The 18,318-nt window shown below is 37.0% G+C and overlaps 3 protein-coding genes across 8 annotated transcripts in view; 1 reads left to right on the top strand and 2 right to left on the bottom strand.

The window, feature by feature from the left end:
* Positions 1–18,318, top strand: part of LOC114156967 (myelin-oligodendrocyte glycoprotein-like) — a 1,059,483-nt gene that overhangs the window by 739,690 nt on the left and 301,475 nt on the right. The window lies entirely within an intron of this gene.
* LOC114156893 (gastrula zinc finger protein XlCGF57.1-like) overlaps positions 1–18,318 on the bottom strand; it is a 23,527-nt gene that overhangs the window by 2,114 nt on the left and 3,095 nt on the right. The window contains exons 1-4 of one of the 5 annotated variants that reach the window (XM_028037494.1): positions 6,428–6,704; positions 3,841–3,892; positions 3,698–3,738; positions 1,242–3,611 (exon numbers count right to left, since the gene is read on the bottom strand). In XM_028037494.1, coding sequence (XP_027893295.1) covers positions 2,149–3,611; positions 3,698–3,710 — 1,476 coding nt within the window. In that variant the 5' untranslated portion in view covers positions 3,711–3,738; positions 3,841–3,892; positions 6,428–6,704 and the 3' untranslated portion in view covers positions 1,242–2,148. Of the gene's footprint in view, positions 720–1,241; positions 3,612–3,697; positions 3,893–6,427; positions 6,705–13,271; positions 13,371–18,318 lie in introns of those variants that run through there. The other 4 variants (XM_028037495.1, XM_028037497.1, XM_028037492.1 and 1 more) reach the window with 4 other exon arrangements.
* Positions 6,940–18,318, bottom strand: part of LOC114156883 (oocyte zinc finger protein XlCOF6-like) — an 18,527-nt gene continuing 7,148 nt past the window's right edge. The window contains exons 2-3 of the mRNA XM_028037477.1: positions 16,918–17,859; positions 6,940–9,882 (exon numbers count right to left, since the gene is read on the bottom strand). Coding sequence (XP_027893278.1) covers positions 8,957–9,882; positions 16,918–17,859 — 1,868 coding nt within the window. The 3' untranslated portion in view covers positions 6,940–8,956. The remainder of the gene's footprint in view (positions 9,883–16,917; positions 17,860–18,318) is intronic.

The following is an 18,318-nucleotide window of genomic DNA, read 5'->3' as shown; positions in this document are numbered from 1 at the left end:
TTTTGCAGAATTAACTGCATAGCTGAAACAATGCAGTTGTAGTATCATGTTCCTGTCAGTAGGTGGCAGCATGAAAGCGCTTCCATTTCAGGCCTGCAGATAAGAGACACCCATCGTTTTCTGCTGCTGGGGGTTAATAATTCAACAGAAACCCATCACTAGTTTTTTTTCTAAACCGTCCAATTGAAGTGAAAAGTAAACAACAAAAATTATTTAAGAAAAAGTAGCTGGCAGGGAGAGATTACAAATTTATAAAAGTTAAAGACTCGAGCAGCAGGTACTTGCTTGTCTTCACCTTTTAAGTGGGTCAAAATCCACAACTTGTTGGGCTCTACTTTAGTACACCTCCATTAGTTCTCCACCAGATGGCATCAGGGAGCACAGTTGGGGGATCTGCATCTTCGGGCCTCATCTGCAGGGTGTAAGTGACGGTTAACACTCCAACACCAGAGTGTTAACCATTGTGGTAACCCCTAGCCTCCCACAACATCTTGCTTTCCTTTAAGTGATCACTGGTTGTTTACCAGTGTTTTTGTACTTACCCTTTAAGGTCTCCCAGATCAACGCCTGGACTCCGGCTCTAGTCATTTTCCACACATTGGATCAGTTGCTGTAGACGAAACTTCTGGACAAGTTCCTTTCTGGCTGGCAAGCCTGGATTGTCTCGATCCTGTTGTTACTTCGCCGTGCCCGAACCTGCTCAGCTCTCCTCGATGCTCCTGGTCAGTAAACCAGACGAACTTATTATCCAAACGCCATCTGGTTCATCTGCAGGGTTGGCTCCTGTCACATTCACATGATCCTGCTCACCTCTTCCAGGCTGAAGCCTTGCTCCTTTAAAGCAGTGTTTCCCAACCATGGTCCTCAAGGCTCACTGCCCTGCATGTTTTAGGTATTTCCTTGCTTCAGTCCAGCTGATTTCAATTGATGACTGATTAACAGGCGTTTGTTGAACTGCAATCAGTTGAATCAGGCACATTAAAGCAGGAAAACCTCTAAAACATGTAGGACAGTGTGCCTTGAGGACCAGGATTAGGAAACACTGCTTTAAAGTAAGCATCTCCTGCAATATCCTGGTTCCCCATGGTCTTCTGGTCATCCCCGCTGCAACCTCTACATTTGCACATTTCATTTTGTAAATAAACCTTTAAAAACATATCCTTGCCTGAGTTTATCTGCATGTGGGTCAGAAGCATCACTAAAACCATGACACAACTAAAATGAGGGGGAAAAAACCATCATTATGGAAATTTAACTTTAATATTTAAGAACAATACAGCAACATTTTTTTTAGTACTCACTTTTCTATATCATCAATACATTTTCTGGTATCCTAAAATATAAACCACAACCATAAAACCATGTCACAGATTTAGAAAATATAGGTAAAAAAAAAAAAACAACAGTTTTTTGTTTAAAAAAAATGTTTAAACTTGGACATCACTGTTTAGATGTTCTGGTACCGTCAGATTGTCAATTCCCGAAACAACACAAGAAAGAAAAACTCGTAAAAGGGTATATATATATATATATATATATATATATATATATATATATATATATATGAGAAACAATCTCAGATTTCATCATAATTTAGTAAACCTTACATCTGTGTTGTTGCCATCATATAATCAGCAGTATTGTTGTCCTGAGTCAGAAATGAATAGAAAAAATTAAGAAAACAAATTGTAACCTACCAGCTAACATTTATCCATTAACCAAAATCATTGAAAGAAAACAAACAAACAAGGTATGAATACAACAAAGGATAAAAACACACTAAGGGCACCAAAACCTTTACAAGTCAACTAGCAGCATTTAAACCCATTGATTCTCTACAATCCACCATTAAAATCTCACTTGGAAACTCCAATTTAAATGGAAAAAACAAAGACCAGAATAATGAGAATGTTCCTAAGTATTTTAGCAAAGCCTACTATTTGAAAAGTGTTTTAAATTAAGCTGCGACAGTTATAAAAATGTGATTGTAATTACTCTTCTTTTAAACAGCAAGTTATTGAACACCTTGATGCTGGTAGTGTGGAAAGAATCCTGCATGACACTGGAGGGTTATCAACCCTTATTTAGTGATAAATTAAACTGCCTTTCTGACTGAAACCTTCCACAGGTTACATGTGAGAAAGGCTTCTAACGTGTGTGAGTCCTCATGTGATAACGTAAATTAGATTTGCCTCGGAAACTTTTTCCACAAGTGGCACAAGAGAAAGGCCTCTCACCTGTGTGAATTCTTATGTGATAAGTTAAACTCTTTTTTTTACTGTAACTCTTTCCACAGGTCCCACACGAAAAGTGTTTCTCATCCATGTGTGTTGTCATGTGAGTAGCTAAAAGAGTTGATTGACTAAAACGTTTCCCACAAGTATTACAGTTGAAAGGCCTCTCACCCATGTGACCTTTGGTGTGTGTGACTAAACCACCTTTTTGAGCAAAACCTTTCCCACAGATTACACATACGAAAGGCTTCTCCCCTGTGTGAATTCTCATGTGATTGGTTAAAGTGTGTTTATAGGCAAATCTTTTTTCACAGGTTGTGCATGAGAAAGGCTTCTCACCTGTGTGAATTCTCATATGAATGTTTAAACAAGACTTGGTAAGGAAACGTTTTCCGCAAGCAGTGCATGAGAGAGGCTCCTCTCCGGTATGACCTTTCATGTGAATACCTAAATTACCTTTTTGAGAGAAACCTCGTCCACATGTCATGCACGAGAAAGGCTTCTCTCCTGTGTGAATTCTCATGTGAACAACTAAACTTTGGTTATTGGAAAAACTTTTTTCACAGGACGTACACGAGAAAGGCTTCCCACCCATGTGTATTCTCATGTGATTCTCTAAGATTGTTTTGTCATTGAAATTTTTTCCACAGGTGATGCACAAGAAAGGCTTCTCAACTGAGTGAGATCTCATGTGACTCTTTAAGGCACTTTTTTGATGGTGACCTTTTCCACAAGTAACACATTTGAACGGTTTTTCACCTGTGTGAGTTTTCATGTGATACATTAAACCACGTTTTTGACTGTAACCTTTTTCACAGGTTGAACATGTAAAAGGCTTTTTTCTTGTGTGAATTACCATGTGTTTAGTCAAGAAACTCTTTCGAGAAAAGGTTTCATCACAAATTTTACAAGAATACTTTTTTTTCTCTGGGTGAGCTTTCTTGTGCATTTTTTTTGCCACATCAGAAGGATTCACTAAAATGTCATCAGTCTCCTGTTTCAGCACAAGATGCTCTTCATCCTGACTGATGCAGAGTTGCTTCTCTTCCTCTTTGTACTCTTGATGTTCTGGTTCCTCTTGCTCCTGTTTTATCTGCAGAAGTTCTGGATTATCTGGCTCCTGTTTTATCTGCAGAGGTTCTGGATTATCTGGCTCCTGTTTTATCTGCAGAGGTTCTGGATTATCTGGCTCCTGTTTTATCTGCAGAGGTTCTGGATTATCTGGCTCCTGTTTTATCTGCAGAGGTTCTGGTTCCTCTTGCTCCTGTTTTATCTGCAGAGGTTCTGGATCTTCTTGATGTAAAGTGGAGTTCTCTTTCTGGTTGCTGAGCTCATTGAGAACGTCTTCCTCTTTACACACAAAGTTTTGGAGAAAATCTGGACAAAAAGACGAAACAAAAGCAATAAGGTATGGCCTGGCAAAAGGAAAATTTACTTTGGAGGGGAAAAGAGTTGTAGTTTACCAGGGTTTTGCATCGGAAGTGCTGGGTGTGTAACATGATAACTACAAAGGAGATGACTGGTGATTTCAGGAGGAACGGGATTAGATCAAACCCAATTTCCATCATGGGAGAAGAAGGTTTAGGTGGTTGAGGAATATAAATACCTTGGTTTTCATCTGGACAACAGACTGGACTGGAGATGCACCAGTGAAGCGCCTATAAGAAGAGACAGCAGGAGGACGCTAAGATCCTTCAAGGTTTGCACCAAGATGCTGCGGATCTTCTATAAGACTGTTGGTGAGAGCGTCATCTCTTCTACTGTCATCTATTGGGGCAGCAGCACCAGAGCCAGGGACATAAAAAGGCTCAACAGTCTGATAAAGAAGCCTGGTTTTGTTCTGGTTCTGTTCTGGGGATGACTGTGGAACCTCTGGAGATGATTCTTCATAAAATGAAGAAAATTATGGGCAACCCTGAGCATCCTATTCACCAGACTGTGTTGGGAAGGCAGAGCATCTTCAGTCAGAGGCTTCTTCAGATCCGCTGTAATACAGTCTGCTACAAGAGATCTTCCCTGCCAACATCCATCACGATCTTCAATAAATCTTTGAAGAATCTAAATGAAGGAGTTACAACATTTAATGTCTCCTTGGGATTAATAAACTATTTTTGAATTTGAATTTTAATGAATACAATAACGGAAGGCAGGTTTTGACAGAACAGATAAAGTTCTAGATCCCACACTCAACCAATGCTCAACTAATTTTAGGGAATCTTATGAGTGACTACAGGTGAAGAACAAACGACATGGTGAGCAGAGGATTGGCAGTCAATGACAGAGTCTAGCTTGGCTGTAAATAACTATGTATTGCTTAGGGCAATTATTAATAAAACTAGTAATTTAGATGACTCCACTGCTGTGTTTTGTTGGTGAAGCAAATTGGCTCTAATTTAAGAAAGATTAATTTAGACTAATTGATAGAAGTAATGCTTTAGTAGCTTGAATTAGAAATCAACCTTTTTGAGAATTGATTCTAAAATGTAAATTATCGCATTTCAGTGCCCACAACAATACAGATCACCAGGGTTGGCTGGTAACTTTTCAATTTAGCTATAAATGCTAAATAAATGCATACTGGTTGTATGATGTTTTTTTTTTACAAAAACATACAAAAAACCTGCAGGCACAATGCAGCAAGTATCCAGTTAAAGAAACAACTGAGCAACGTGCTGCCAGCCCGACTCCAGACGAGTTTTACAGGGGGGCAAAATTATTCTATGTAGCAATAATAATATAACTCAAGTAAAGAAAAAGATGCAGTGCAGTAAAACTACTCTTATAAATACATTTTTCCCAAAAAAGTTACTCAAGTGAAGGTAACAAGTACTACACACTTTTGAACATAGACAACATCAGTAGCCTATAGGCTGCTTGTTAACAAGCTTAAAGTCCTGTATTGTTATTAACTAGTCATCTTTTACTAACATAACCTGGATCCAACAGCATTACTCAACTCACTCGGTTAGTTTGAGGAGAAAAACTGTGCAAAGTTATTTTCGTTTTGCTGGTTTGCTGCCATGATTCTACCTGAGTAGCTCTGCACAGCAGCAGGTCTCCTTCGCTGCCGCACAGGTGTAACCCAGTCCTCATGTTGCGTTTAAAGGCGGCTCGGAAAAGCAGGTTACGACATGTTAACAACGGATTAAACGGTTTTAACTGCTGAAAAAAGTGACAAAAGGCACAGATATGGCAAGTGCGGAAGCCGCTACTGTATCAAATCAATATATGAGCAACAGAGAGTTGGCCACTTTAAGGTAAGAACAACAAACAGCTTCCAGTCCGGGGGGGACACGGCCGACTCTGTGGGCGGGCAATGCCCCCCAATGCTCACCCACGCCGCCGGGCCTGCATGCCATCAGTAATGCAACATTTGACAAATTGAAAACAGTAACAAGCCTCTTAACAGCCTTGTTACAAAGTGAAACCTTACAGGAAGTTAAATAGACATCTCAACACTGACTTTATCAAATAATGTCAAGTAAAGGAAAGATTCAAATATGTTTCCATTTCTGTTTGGATATGCATCGGAAAGCAGGTCCAAATAAACCTGCTTTCAGGTCAGGTGATGTCAATCTAAAAATACCCTAAAAACTGTCATGAGTTTCATATCCTGTTTGAAGTTTTCACAAATCCCAAACTGCGTTTTATGCAGCTGTTCAGTATGAAACTCTATAGAATGTATTGAGTTTGAGAAAACTGAAGAAGTCAAACTGTATCTTATATATTCTGTGACTAATGTAGAATAATTCAGTCCATTTTTAAGTTTTCAGGGTAATATATAGTTTCATCCAAGACAGATCACATCTAAGGTCCTGAATAAGTGGTTCTTTTTTGAGTTTTCACGAATTTAATGAAGCTTTCACAAGCTTTGTTGTAGTTTTCAAACTTGGTGTGTAGGGTTCAAATAACGCAGAAAACACAATTAACACAATTACCAGTACTTCCTTAAACTGATAGTAAAGATATATTTACTATCTTTATCTGTAGTAAAGATAAATGTGTTGCGGATCTTAAACTGTAGTTAATATATGAAGAGCAGTAAACAGAAAAGGTCACCACTGGTCACTAAGTATTTCATATTTCTGGCTGGACGGGATTTGTTGTTCCAGTCTTTCGGTTGGGGGTTCAGCTTTGCCCCAAACAACTCTCTTTAACTTGTCTCATCAGTAAAACGCGAGGCAGTTTCGTACCTATCCGGTGTAAGATGATCCTCGGTATCCGGGTAAAATCCATCAGTCTGCGCTGATCCTCCATCTCTTCCTCCATCTTAACGTTGATTTCTTTCCACTCTGTGAATGTTTCTCCAGCAGGAGTTACCTGCTCGTTGATAAACTCTCTCTGACGCTGAAACGAAGATATTTTTACTGTAAATTATTTATCTAAAACACCAAACTCGTCTTCAAACTACCGTCTAACTAAACTAAATCTAACTATCTGCTCTTTGTTTTTAGCTTCCGTGTGTTTCACTGCCGCTGCACTGAAGAAACTGTAAACGACTTTCCGTTCCGCTTTGAATTTTCGACTGTTAGTCTCGTATTTTAAAATAGTTTTATTAAATAAATTAATATTATTGAAAGTTCATTTATTTCAGTATATCAATCCACTCTTGTGTACGGAGCTATTCCAGTAGCTCAGTTCAAATGAAACACATGAATTACTCACATTAAAATGTTTTAAAGCTTTAATTTCACTTTTTGGCGAGTTTATATTCAGAACAAATGAAATCAGGACATTTATAAAATATGAAATTACATCAATTAAAAAAAACAAAAAAACAATTTTGACACAAAACAATTTATTTTCGAGCTGGTGAGATCTCTTCTTATTCACAGAGGAAATCCAGCCCAGTAGACATTCAGCTGATAACCTAATAAAAAACTGTTCTGACATCAGTTCTCATCTGTTTCAGGTGGAAAATGTCAACAGTGAACCAGATCTATTAACATGCAAATTAAGTAGAATAGAATATTATTGAAAGGTTCATTTATTTCAGTGAGTGAAATAAAGTATACAGAGTAATTGTACACAAACTGACGTCTAAAGCCTTTTACTTCTGTTAATTACGAGGATTACCTGTTATAAAAAGATACTTTTTATCTTACAGAAGAACCATATTGGTATGTATTTACTCAAATTTCTTTGAGTATGATCTATTTAGTTTGTAAAACAATTTTTTAAATTAATATTAAACATCTTAGATTCATTTTTAGATTATTATGCAGAGAGACTCCTGTTACTGCAACCCAGAAAAGGAATTAGAGCAAACTTAGAATCCAGAATAAAATCTTCCAGAACAGAAACATTAAATTTTTTTATTACTTATAAAAAGTAAGTAACCCTGAACAGGAGCACATAGCTTACATACTTTAGATCAACATTAGATTTTTTTTCTTTTGCTCTTTCCTTTGGTTTGTTATTTTGTTTGCATTTCCTTTTAATTCCTGTAAAGCACTTTGTATTGCCTTGTTGCTGAAAATGTCCTATATAAATAAAACTACTTTTTACCTTTAGAATATTATTATATCAAGTTGTAGTTTTGTAGGATATCGTTAAGTTTTAAAGTTAAACAGTGAATGACTACATGTGTTTTAGAGGAACAGAGATTGAACAGTCTCATCACCCTCACTGATACAACCGACCGCAGCCGAGTCATCTGAGAACTTCTGGAGACGACAGATCTCAGTGCAACAGCTGAACTTTAATGTAATGAGCGTGAAGAGGAAGGGAGAGAGGACAGTCCCTTGTGGCGCTCCTGTGTTACTGACAACACTGTCCAACACACAGTACGCAGCGATTTGTACATTCATTCAATAAATTAGAATATTGCTTAAAAACCCATTTAGTCCAGAAATTTGCTCACTAAATCTAACACATTATATGCATAAAAACCACACAAATTAATATGCGAGAGCCTTTATTTCTTTTAAATATGACGATTTTCCATTTACAGGTAATGAAAACATGACCTTTAAAATTGCAGCATTACATCAAACCACTAAGAAAACAAATGTAATGGGCGTGCCGTGGTGGCGTAACGGATAGCGAGACCCACGTTTGGAGGCCTTGAGTCCTCGACGCGGCCGTCGCAGGTTCGACTCCCGGACCTGACGATATTTACCGCATGTCTTCCCCCCTTTCCTGTCAGCCTACTTTCATATAAGGGACACTGGAGCCCACAAAAAACAAATGTAATACAGAAATGTGGGTGTTGTGCATGTTTAATGGTTGTTATTTTTTCTGTTTATTAGACTTTTGCTCCACAATGTATAATACCGTATCTTCATGCTTTTAGTGTAGTCTTTGTCATAGATTGCTGAGATACGTCTACGTTCAATGTATAATAATGCATATTTAAATTAAAATTCAGAAAATATTATTCCCAAAGCAAAATTCATTTGAAACTCTACCAGTTCACACAGTAACGGCTAACCACTAACCAAAATAATGAAACTACAAGTATAAATACAACAAAGGATAAACACGCAAGGACTCCAAAAATATTTATGGAAAACTAAAAATGTTCAAATCCATTATTCCTTTAAGACACTACAAATATCACTTTTAAAAATACATACATTTTTTTAAAACACTTGATTAATAGCTCACTTCAAATAAAAAAGCGTCATGGAAAAGTTCACATTATGCCGTTCTTATATGAACAGTTAAGCTTCATTTTATGAGTGAAACTTTTTCCACAGGTCACATATGAGAAAGGCTCCTCACTTGTGAATCGTCATGTGACGATTTAAACTAAATTTGCTATGGAAGCTTTTTCCACAAGTCAGACAAGAAAAAGGTTTTTCACCTGTATGAGTTCTCATGTGACGATTTAAATTAGTTCTGCTTTGATAGCTTTTTCCACAATTCACACAAGAAAAGGGGTTTTCACCTGTGTGAGTCCTCATGTGAGACGTTAAACTAATTTTATTTAAAAAACTTTTTTCACAACTCGTGCATGAGAAAGGTTTCTCACTCATGTGAGCCACCATATGACTAGTTAACTGAGGTTTGCACCGAAAACTTTTTCCACAGGTCACACAAGAGAAAGGCTTTTCACCTGTGTGAATCCTCATGTGATAAACTAAACTGCTTCTTGCAATGTAACTCTTTCCACAGGTAATACACGTGAAAGGCCTCTCACCTGTGTGACCTCTGACATGTTGATCTAAACAAACTTTTACAGGGAAACTTTTTCCACAGGTCTCACACAAGAAAGGCTTCTCACCTGTGTGAATCTTCATGTGACTCAGTAACTCAAATTTGCTTCGAAAACTTTTTCTACACGTCTCACATGGGAAAGGCTTCTCACCTGTGTGAATCATCATGTGACGTTTTAAATGAGACTTGGCTCTGTAGCTTTTTGCACAGGTCACACATGAGAAAGGCTTTTCACCTTTGTGAGTCCTCATGTGAGTGGCTAAAACTATTTTAGTAAAGAATTTCTTTTCACAGCTCCCACATGAGAAACGCCTCTCAGTCGTGTGACTCCTCCTATGACAATTTAACTGAGATTTGGATGGGTAGCTCTTTCCACAAGTCACACAAGAGAAAGGCTTCTCACCTGTGTGAGTTCTGATGTGATAAGTTAAAACAGTTCTTTGGGCAAAACGTTTTCCACAGGTCACACATGTGAAAGGCTTCTCACCTGTGTGAGTTCTGATGTGACAAGTTATACCAGATCTGTTAGTAAAACTTTTAGCACAGATAGTACATGAGAAAGGCCTCTCGCCTGTGTGACATCTAATGTGTTGATCTAAATTATCTTTCACAGCGAAACTTTTTCCACAGGTCACACACGAGAAGGGCTTCTCACCTGTGTGAATTCTCATGTGACAAAGTAACTTAGATTTGAATCGGAAACCTTTTCCACAGGTGCCACATAAGAAAGGCTTCTCTCCAGTGTGAATCATCATGTGGAGATTTAATCTGGGTCTACTGATGAACCTTTTTTCACAGGTGACACACGAGTAAGGTTTCTCGCCCGTGTGAATTTTCATATGATTGTTTAAAGCTGATTGCCTACTGAAAGTTCTCCCACAATTAATGCATGAAAACATCTCCTCACCTGTGTGAGTCCTTATGTGAACATTCAAAGTACTTTTTTCAGGAAAAGTTTTTCCACAGGTTGAACATGTAAACGGTTTTTCACCTGTGTGAATTCTCATATGATAAATTAAACTGACCTTCTGAATGTAACTTTTACCACAGATTGAACATGTGAAAGGCTTCTTACCCGAATGAATTCTCATGTGTTTTGTCAGGTATCTGCTTTGAGAAAAGGTTTTATCACAAATTTTACAAGAATATAATTTTTGGTGTTGGTGAGCTTCCTTGTGTGTTTTTTGCTTTGAACTGTCAGTTTTACTTTTAGAATTTGTGGTTTTCTGACATCTCTCTTTTTGTTTCTGTTCTTTGTCTCTCTTTTTTCCTGGATCTCCAGAATTGCTTCCTTCCTGATCCTGGTTCTCATCCTCAGCAGAGCCATGAGAGATGAGTTGGTTCCTCTGTGGTTCTGTTTCATTGTGGATTCTTTGCACATTAAGAGGATTCACCAAAATGTCATCAGTCTCCTGTTTCAGCACAAGCTGCTCTTCATCCTGACTGATGCAGAGTTGCTTCTCTTCCTCTTTGAACTCTTGCTCTTGTTTTATCTTCAGAGCTTCTGGTTCCTCTTGTTCTAAAATTGAGTTCTCCTCCTTGGAACAATCTGTGAATTCAATCAGAACCTCCTCTTTACACACCCAGCACTGTGGGAGATCTGCATAAAAAGACAAAACAAAAACTTTTAAATGTGAGTAAAAGAATGAGTCCTTCCCTTTAATCACTTGAAGCCTTTTCAAGTAATTCAAAGACTAAAATGACAAATTTATGAGTATGGAAATTAACTTAACCAATTTAGTCCTTCTGAACAGAAGGGAACTTCATGTCAGTCAATATATACTTTGGACCTTATGGTGAGGAAACAAAATGGCGACAGATAACCTAGTGGCTCCCCAACAGAAATATTCCAAACAGCAGCTTGATTTAATCCTGTTCTAGTACCTTAGAGTCTTACACATAGTTCTATGTTGAAAACCTTTTATGAACAGAACAGTTTGTTTTCTAGTGCACCTTAAAAAAAGATAAAATGAGCGTTTTAAATCCTGTTGATGCTTTTGGTAGGTTTCATGTCTCCATTCCAATCCTCTGCATAAAACATCTGTGGTTTATTACTGAAACAATTCAAATTAAAGTTGTAAGCAACCTCAAATAGCCCTCGCAGCTCAGCAACGCTCTGGAGCATGTTGCAACTGCCAACATGTCACCGATCCACGAACTCCAACTCCACCAATCAATTCTACATATCGTCACTAAGCAATACATTGACAAAGACTCTATATTATGTTCAGTCAGGTTCAGCTTAGCTCCAAAGAGGAGTATTCAAAATTTGGCAGACACCAAACCTTCTTGATGGAAGTTGTAGCCACTTCCTGTTTGGTGGCATAGGAGTAATTAAGACTTCCTGTAGAAAATTGCATTTGAGATTATCATCTGTTTTTAGAGAAAGACTGAATGTTCTGCACTGACATGGAGGGTCATTCACCACAGAAACCTGCGGCTTTTTTCTCAGTGGGTGATGTTAGGACTGTCACTATAAGTTTTGCTGGATGATGAATTGTCTCAGAATTTATTGCAATACACAAAATAATAACAATATAATGCAAGAACACATTCTGAAAGATCAACAAACTTTAAATTCTAAGAAATACTTAACGGCATTTTAAATATACAAAGTAAATAAAACAACAGAAACAACAAATCGCTTCAGAGTTCACTTCAGCCGGACCGAGTCCGAGGTTGTTAGGCGGTACAGAGTTCACTTTTTTAGTCCGTTTTGGAATTCAAGTTTGCATTCACACTCCCCAAATGAATCGGACTTTCTAGACAAATTAATTAGAGTCTAATTGAAGCGGACTAAACAGGGCTGGTGTGGACGCACGCTAACATAACCTGCAACAGCATTAATCAACTCACTCTGTTACCTTGGAAACCTGTGGAAAGTTTTCTAAAGGCCGGTTTGTTGCTGTGTGTGAAACACATTACAGGTCAACATTATGTTAAACTCTAGTCTGTTGCTGTTATTCATTACATGTGATTACAAAAACACTCACTGTGTGGTTACATATATTAACTGTTAAAACTAATATTACTATTATGCCGTTTATAAAAACAGTTAAATCATGATGGGTCCTCATGTGTACATCAGATATATTTCATTTCTTAAGCAGTTTGTTTAATTAATCTTCCTTCTCGTTATACATGGGAAGAGGGAAAGATTTCACACATTTTAACACGTGGAATCCATTTTTATTTTCACTGTATTTATGTAACATCCCTGATTAATTCTGGAGACCTTTTTTAACATCAAGAAGTAATTAACCTTATTAAAATAGATTCGTTCATTTGAGATTTGGTTTCTGTTGACACATTTTTTGCAAAATGATTAACAGATTTTCATTTCAAAACTGTATACATTTTTAAAAGGTCAGCTGTTTGTGCTCTTGTCTAGAATATTGATGTTAAAACTTTACATTTTTGTTCACTAGTCATTTTTATTTCCAGGTATGTTGTTGGTTTTTGTCGCTATTGGCTTTGGAATGAGAAAACTATAGGTTATCGGTTTTAAAAACAAGAAAAAGGATAATGTCTTATTATTTTTTTAGTTTAGACCTTGTGTCTGAACTTTAATTTTAAATCTGCACATGACGTAATTAAACACAAAATTTAACCAGTACTTCCTTAAACTGGTTCGGTAGACATAAGGGCGCCACGGATCACAAACTGTAATTGTCATATTATATGATGAATAATTCTCAGGTAGCAGTTGATGATTTTTAAGCATTTAATGTTTACAGATGCAGGGAATTTGTTATTACAGAGACTTTCAGTTTGGTGTAAAATCTCTTTGAGCTCCGTAACCAGTCTGCATCTCTTTAATATATATCCAACTTTATTCAACCTGCATCATCAGTAAAACATGAAGGTGTTTCGTACCTATCCGGTGTAAGATGATCCTCGGTATCCGGGTAAAATCCATCAGTCTGCGCTGATCCTCCATCTCTTCCTCCATCTTAACGTTGATTTCTTTCCACTCTGTGAATGTTTCTCCAGCAGGAGTTACCTGCTCGTTGATAAACTCTCTCTGAGGCGGAACTGAAGACATTTTCACTGAAAACACGGAAATGTTTGCCGAAAACACCAAACCTGTCTTCAAGCTGCCTTCTAACAAAAGAACAGCTAATGCTAATATCTTTTGCTATGTACCTTTCCGTGTGTTTCACTTTGGCTGTACTGAAGAAACTGTAAGCGTGTTTTTTTGTTCCGCTCTGAATTTTCCGCTTTTTGCCACCTTTTAAGATGTAAAATAAGTAGAATAGAATATTTTTGAAAGGTTCGTTAATTTCAGCCGAGTGAAGCTCAGTATAAAGAATAATTACACAAAGACTGATTTTTAAAGCCTTTTATTTCTGTTAATTATGAGTATTATGTTATTCTTACAGAAAAACATATTGGACGCGTATAATCTTTTTAGTTTGTAAACCAGAGTCTAATATTGTTACACCATGTTGTAGTTTTGATTCAGTTTTAAAGTTAAACAGTAAATGACTACATATAGAGAAACAAAGAGTTTTGTTGTTTTGGCTTGAAAAGATTGGGAATGCAATTGATTGTCTTGTGATAAAAGCCTCATGTTGCCATAGAAAGACGTGAAAACATGAAAGGTCACTGACCAGACAAGATGTGAGAAGAGAGGAGATCACTTTGATTAAAGTCATCAAAGCAACAAAAGTATTCTGGTTATTTTGAAAAGTTCTTGGCCTGTTTTTTATGTCCGATATATTTTCATTCTCATATTAAGTTATGTATATAGAAAACACATGGATAACTAGTGTATAAACTTTTAATTTAATACTACTGATATTTATTGAATGATTAGTGAAATGATAATGTAGTTATTCCAGGTGGTGATTGTAAAGAAAATACAATTAAATGCTGTCGTAATTAAATTTATTGTGAGGTGGAAAACAGAGTGCTATTAAAATGTCTGATAAAGTGATCTGTCAGAGGAAAAGATCATTTAAGACTATTAATACATTTACATGAAGACCTGCAAATAAATGTACACATAATTGTTAATTCCAACATTCAAGCAAACATCAAACCACTAAAAAAACCCAAATGTAATACAGAAATGTAGGTGTGATGAAAGATTAATGGTTGTTACTTTGTCTGAGATTGTCTGTTAATTTGACTTGTGCACCGCATCGTATAGTACGGCGTCGTTCTGCTTTTAGTCCAGGGTATGTCGTACAGCATTCTAAGAAACCTCTGCAACGTTACATAAAGTACATTCAGAAAACATTTTCTCAAAGCACAATTCATTTCTGACTCCTCCAGTGCATACAGTAAAATCTAACATGTATCCACTAACCAAAATCATGAAAGTAAAACAAAGTATAAGTAAAACAAAGGATAAACACCAGGAGTCCACAAGTTTAAATCTAAAAATGTTCAAATGCATTATTCCTGAAAGCCACTACAAATATTACTTATAAAAAAAAAAGTGTATAAAAGAACTAATTTAATGTAGTTGTTTCAAAGATCTTTAGATGCTTTACTTAAAGCTGACATTTTAAAAATATGACTACAGTTAGTGACTATGACAATCACTGAAAAATCCATCAATATTTTTAGCAAATCAACATTTATTAATAAGAATATTCTGCAGGGTTTCCACCAGTGTATTTTAAGTCTGGCAACCCGCCATACTTTACTAGACCCCCCGCCAGGCTACGGGTTGGTTATTTTTGTTTTTAGGAAAAAATTATTGGGAAAAAAAAAAATTGCTTACTTTTTATTTTTTAAGCCATATTGCAAGCGTCTCTGCTGCTCTGAGTGTTTTACTGGTCAAGCAGATTTATTTCTTAAAGATGAGTTTACAGTTGAGCCACGAAAGCCGGGCGCCGCGGATCAATCACGCAGCTGATGCCTCTGCACATTTCCTGCTCTGCAGCAGCTGAAGCAGCGCAGGAAGCAATGTGCACTGAGATCCGCAGTGAAGTTTATCTCAGTGCAGATCGCGGATTTAGCTCATCATGCAGGGCCGGTCCAAGGCTGTACGAGGTCTGGAGCAAAATGTGACTTGGGGGACCTCTTGCTGCTAAAACATCAGCATCTCTAACAGCTTCTGTGTTAGATTTAATCTGGGAGAGGGGGAGTAGTTTAATTAGCCAACCTAAAAACAATCAGTTTACTCATTTGTATTTTTGAACAAATAGAGTTCAAACTCAAAGATTAAACTCACAGCATCTGATTGTAGCTATGGTAACAAAACAATCTAACTACGAACATTATTCTTTGAACTTTAACAAAGTAAACTTGTCAGCTCCGTAAAATCTTAAATTTAAATGTTAAATAATTTAAAATCTTTTCATTTATGTATGCTGAAACAATTAAATCAAATTTAGCAGCATTGATCATCCAAATAAATAAATGTTACATTTATGTATCTGTGATAAAACATTAGCATTTATGGGGGCGACCTGGAAGAGCCTGGGGGTCTTTATGGAGCCGCTGACATAATTTGGATTAAACAGAAGTGCAAATATTTGATATTCATTTTAATAGTAGTTTTTGTTTTTAAGACTAGTTGTGGGTATAACCAGCGTTTCATTGGCGATATTTTCCCGTAACATATAATTACCCACAAATATTTTTACATTTCCTGTCTACTTAACATCTTTTAATACAAAAACACAGTGGACCGCCTCAGTGCCCCGACCATCGGGCTAAGCCAGTTTTCTGGGTCAAGGCCTGATTCTGCTCAAAATACTGGTACATAGTTTAAGACTTTTTCAACATGTGCAAACCTTTAAATGTACAAACACGTTCTCATAGCAAATTCTAACAATGACTTCTGTGAAACAAACTTTTGGGGAAATAAAATCCTCTCTGTGGTTAGTTCTAAATAAAAATCTGACCAGATCTCAATTATATTTACATTTTTTAAAATAAACATGACAGAGTTCTATTTACAGGGGAAAAAAAGAATATTTCAATGGTTTAATATGTAAAGAATTTTCCATCCAGTCATACATGGAAACGCCAAAAATGTAAAAGCTAAACTCAATTATTCTACATGGTACTAAACTCAATAAAAACTGAAATGCAAGGAAGTTAATCCTGTCTGAATGTGTTCCCCTCTTTAACTTCAGTATCTAATGGGATACGGATGAGGATCTTAAGTACAAATATGACTGAGGATAAAACAAAATGATTAAAGAAAACAAAAGTAGACCTTAGATCAATCTTGGTTGGACAGTGACAGACACAGTCACAGTGAAACAAAAGTAAAAGGCAAGGCCCTGTTGACATCAATGTTTTTTAGTTGATGTGTACATCATCCGACCAGATTTTCCACGGGATTGGATACCAAACGGATCGGCTCTGTTTCGAGCCAAAGGCTTCTAGTCTGTGTGAGTCTTCATGTGATGACTTAAAATACTTCTACGACTGTAACTCTTTCCACAGGTCCCACAAGAAAAAGGCTTCTCACCAGTATGAATCCTCAGGTGATCAAGTAAATTTGTTTTTGTCCGGAAACCTTTTAAACAAGTATCACAAGAGAAAGGCCTCTCACCTGTGTGAATTTTCATGTGACGAGATAAAACCTGTCTTTGAATGCAACTCTTTCCACAAGTCGCACAAGAGAAAGGCTTCTCACCTGTGTGAACTCTCATATGAGCATTTAAACTGCCTCTTTCAATGAAACTCTTTCCACAGGTCCCACAAGAGAAAGGCCTCTCACCTGTGTGAATTTTCATATGAGCATTTAAACTGCCTTTTTTAGTGAAACAGTTTCCACAAGTCCCACAAGAAAAAGGCCTCTCACCGGTGTGAATTCTGATGTGATAAGTTAAACTCTGTCTTTGAATGTAACTCTTTCCACAAGTCCCGCAAGAAAAAGGCTTCTCCCCTGTGTGAATTCTCATGTGAGTAGTTAAATACTTTCTTTTACTGTAACTCTTTCCACAGGTCCCACAGGAGAAAGGGCTCGCACCTGTGTGAATTCTCATGTGATGAGTTAAACTCTGTCTATGATTGTAACTCTTTCCACAGGTCCCACAAGAGAAAGGTTTCTCATCTGTGTGAATTTTCATATGAGCATTTAAAGTGTCTTTTCGAGTAAAACTCTTTCCACAGGTCCCACAAGAAAAAGGCTTCTCATCTGTGTGAATTTTCATATGAGCATTTAAAGTGTCTTTTCGAGTAAAACTTTTTCCACAGGTGGCACAAGAGAAAGGCTTCTCACCTGTGTGAATTCTCATGTGATGAGTTAAAAGCTTTCTTACACTGTAACTCTTTCCACAGGTCCCACAAGAGAAAGGCTTCTCACCAGTGTGAATTTTTATATGAGTATTTAAATTGCCTTTGTCAGTGAACCTTTTTTCACAAATCCCACAAGAGAAAGGCTTCTCACCTGTGTGAATTCTCATGTGCTGAGTTAAAGTCCCTCTTTCACTGTAACTCTTTCCACAGGACCCACAGGAGAAAGGCTTCTCACCTGTGTGAATTCTCATGTGTCTCTTTAAATAGTTGGCGTCATGAAAACCTTTTCCACAGGTCACACACATGGCCAGTTTTTCACCTGTGTGAATTCTCATGTGATAAATTAAACCATGTTTTTGTCTGTAACCTTTCCCACAGGTTGAACAAATGAAAGGTTTTACTCCTGTGTGAGTTATCATGTGTCTCATCAAGTTACTGTTTTCAGAAAAGGTTTTATCACAAATTTTACAAGAATATAATTTTTGCCCTGTGTGAGCTTTCTTGTGCTTTTTTTGTTTTGAAGTGTCAGTTCTGCCTTTCTGCTCTTTGGTTTTCTCATATTTCTCCTTTTGTTTTTGTTCTTCCTTTCTCTTTTTTCCTGGTTCTTCAGAATTGATTCCTTCCTGATTCTGGTTCTCAGCTTCTGCAGAGCCATGAGAGATGAGTTGGTTCCTCTGTGGTTCCGTTTCATTGAGAACCTCCTCCTCTTTAC

The sequence above is a fragment of the Xiphophorus couchianus genome, chromosome 14, assembly GCF_001444195.1.
Source record: "Xiphophorus couchianus chromosome 14, X_couchianus-1.0, whole genome shotgun sequence".
NCBI classification, from domain to species: Eukaryota; Metazoa; Chordata; class Actinopteri; order Cyprinodontiformes; family Poeciliidae; genus Xiphophorus; species Xiphophorus couchianus.
The sequence above is the reverse complement of the archived record's forward strand: the minus strand, read 5'-3'. Positions and strand labels throughout refer to the sequence as shown.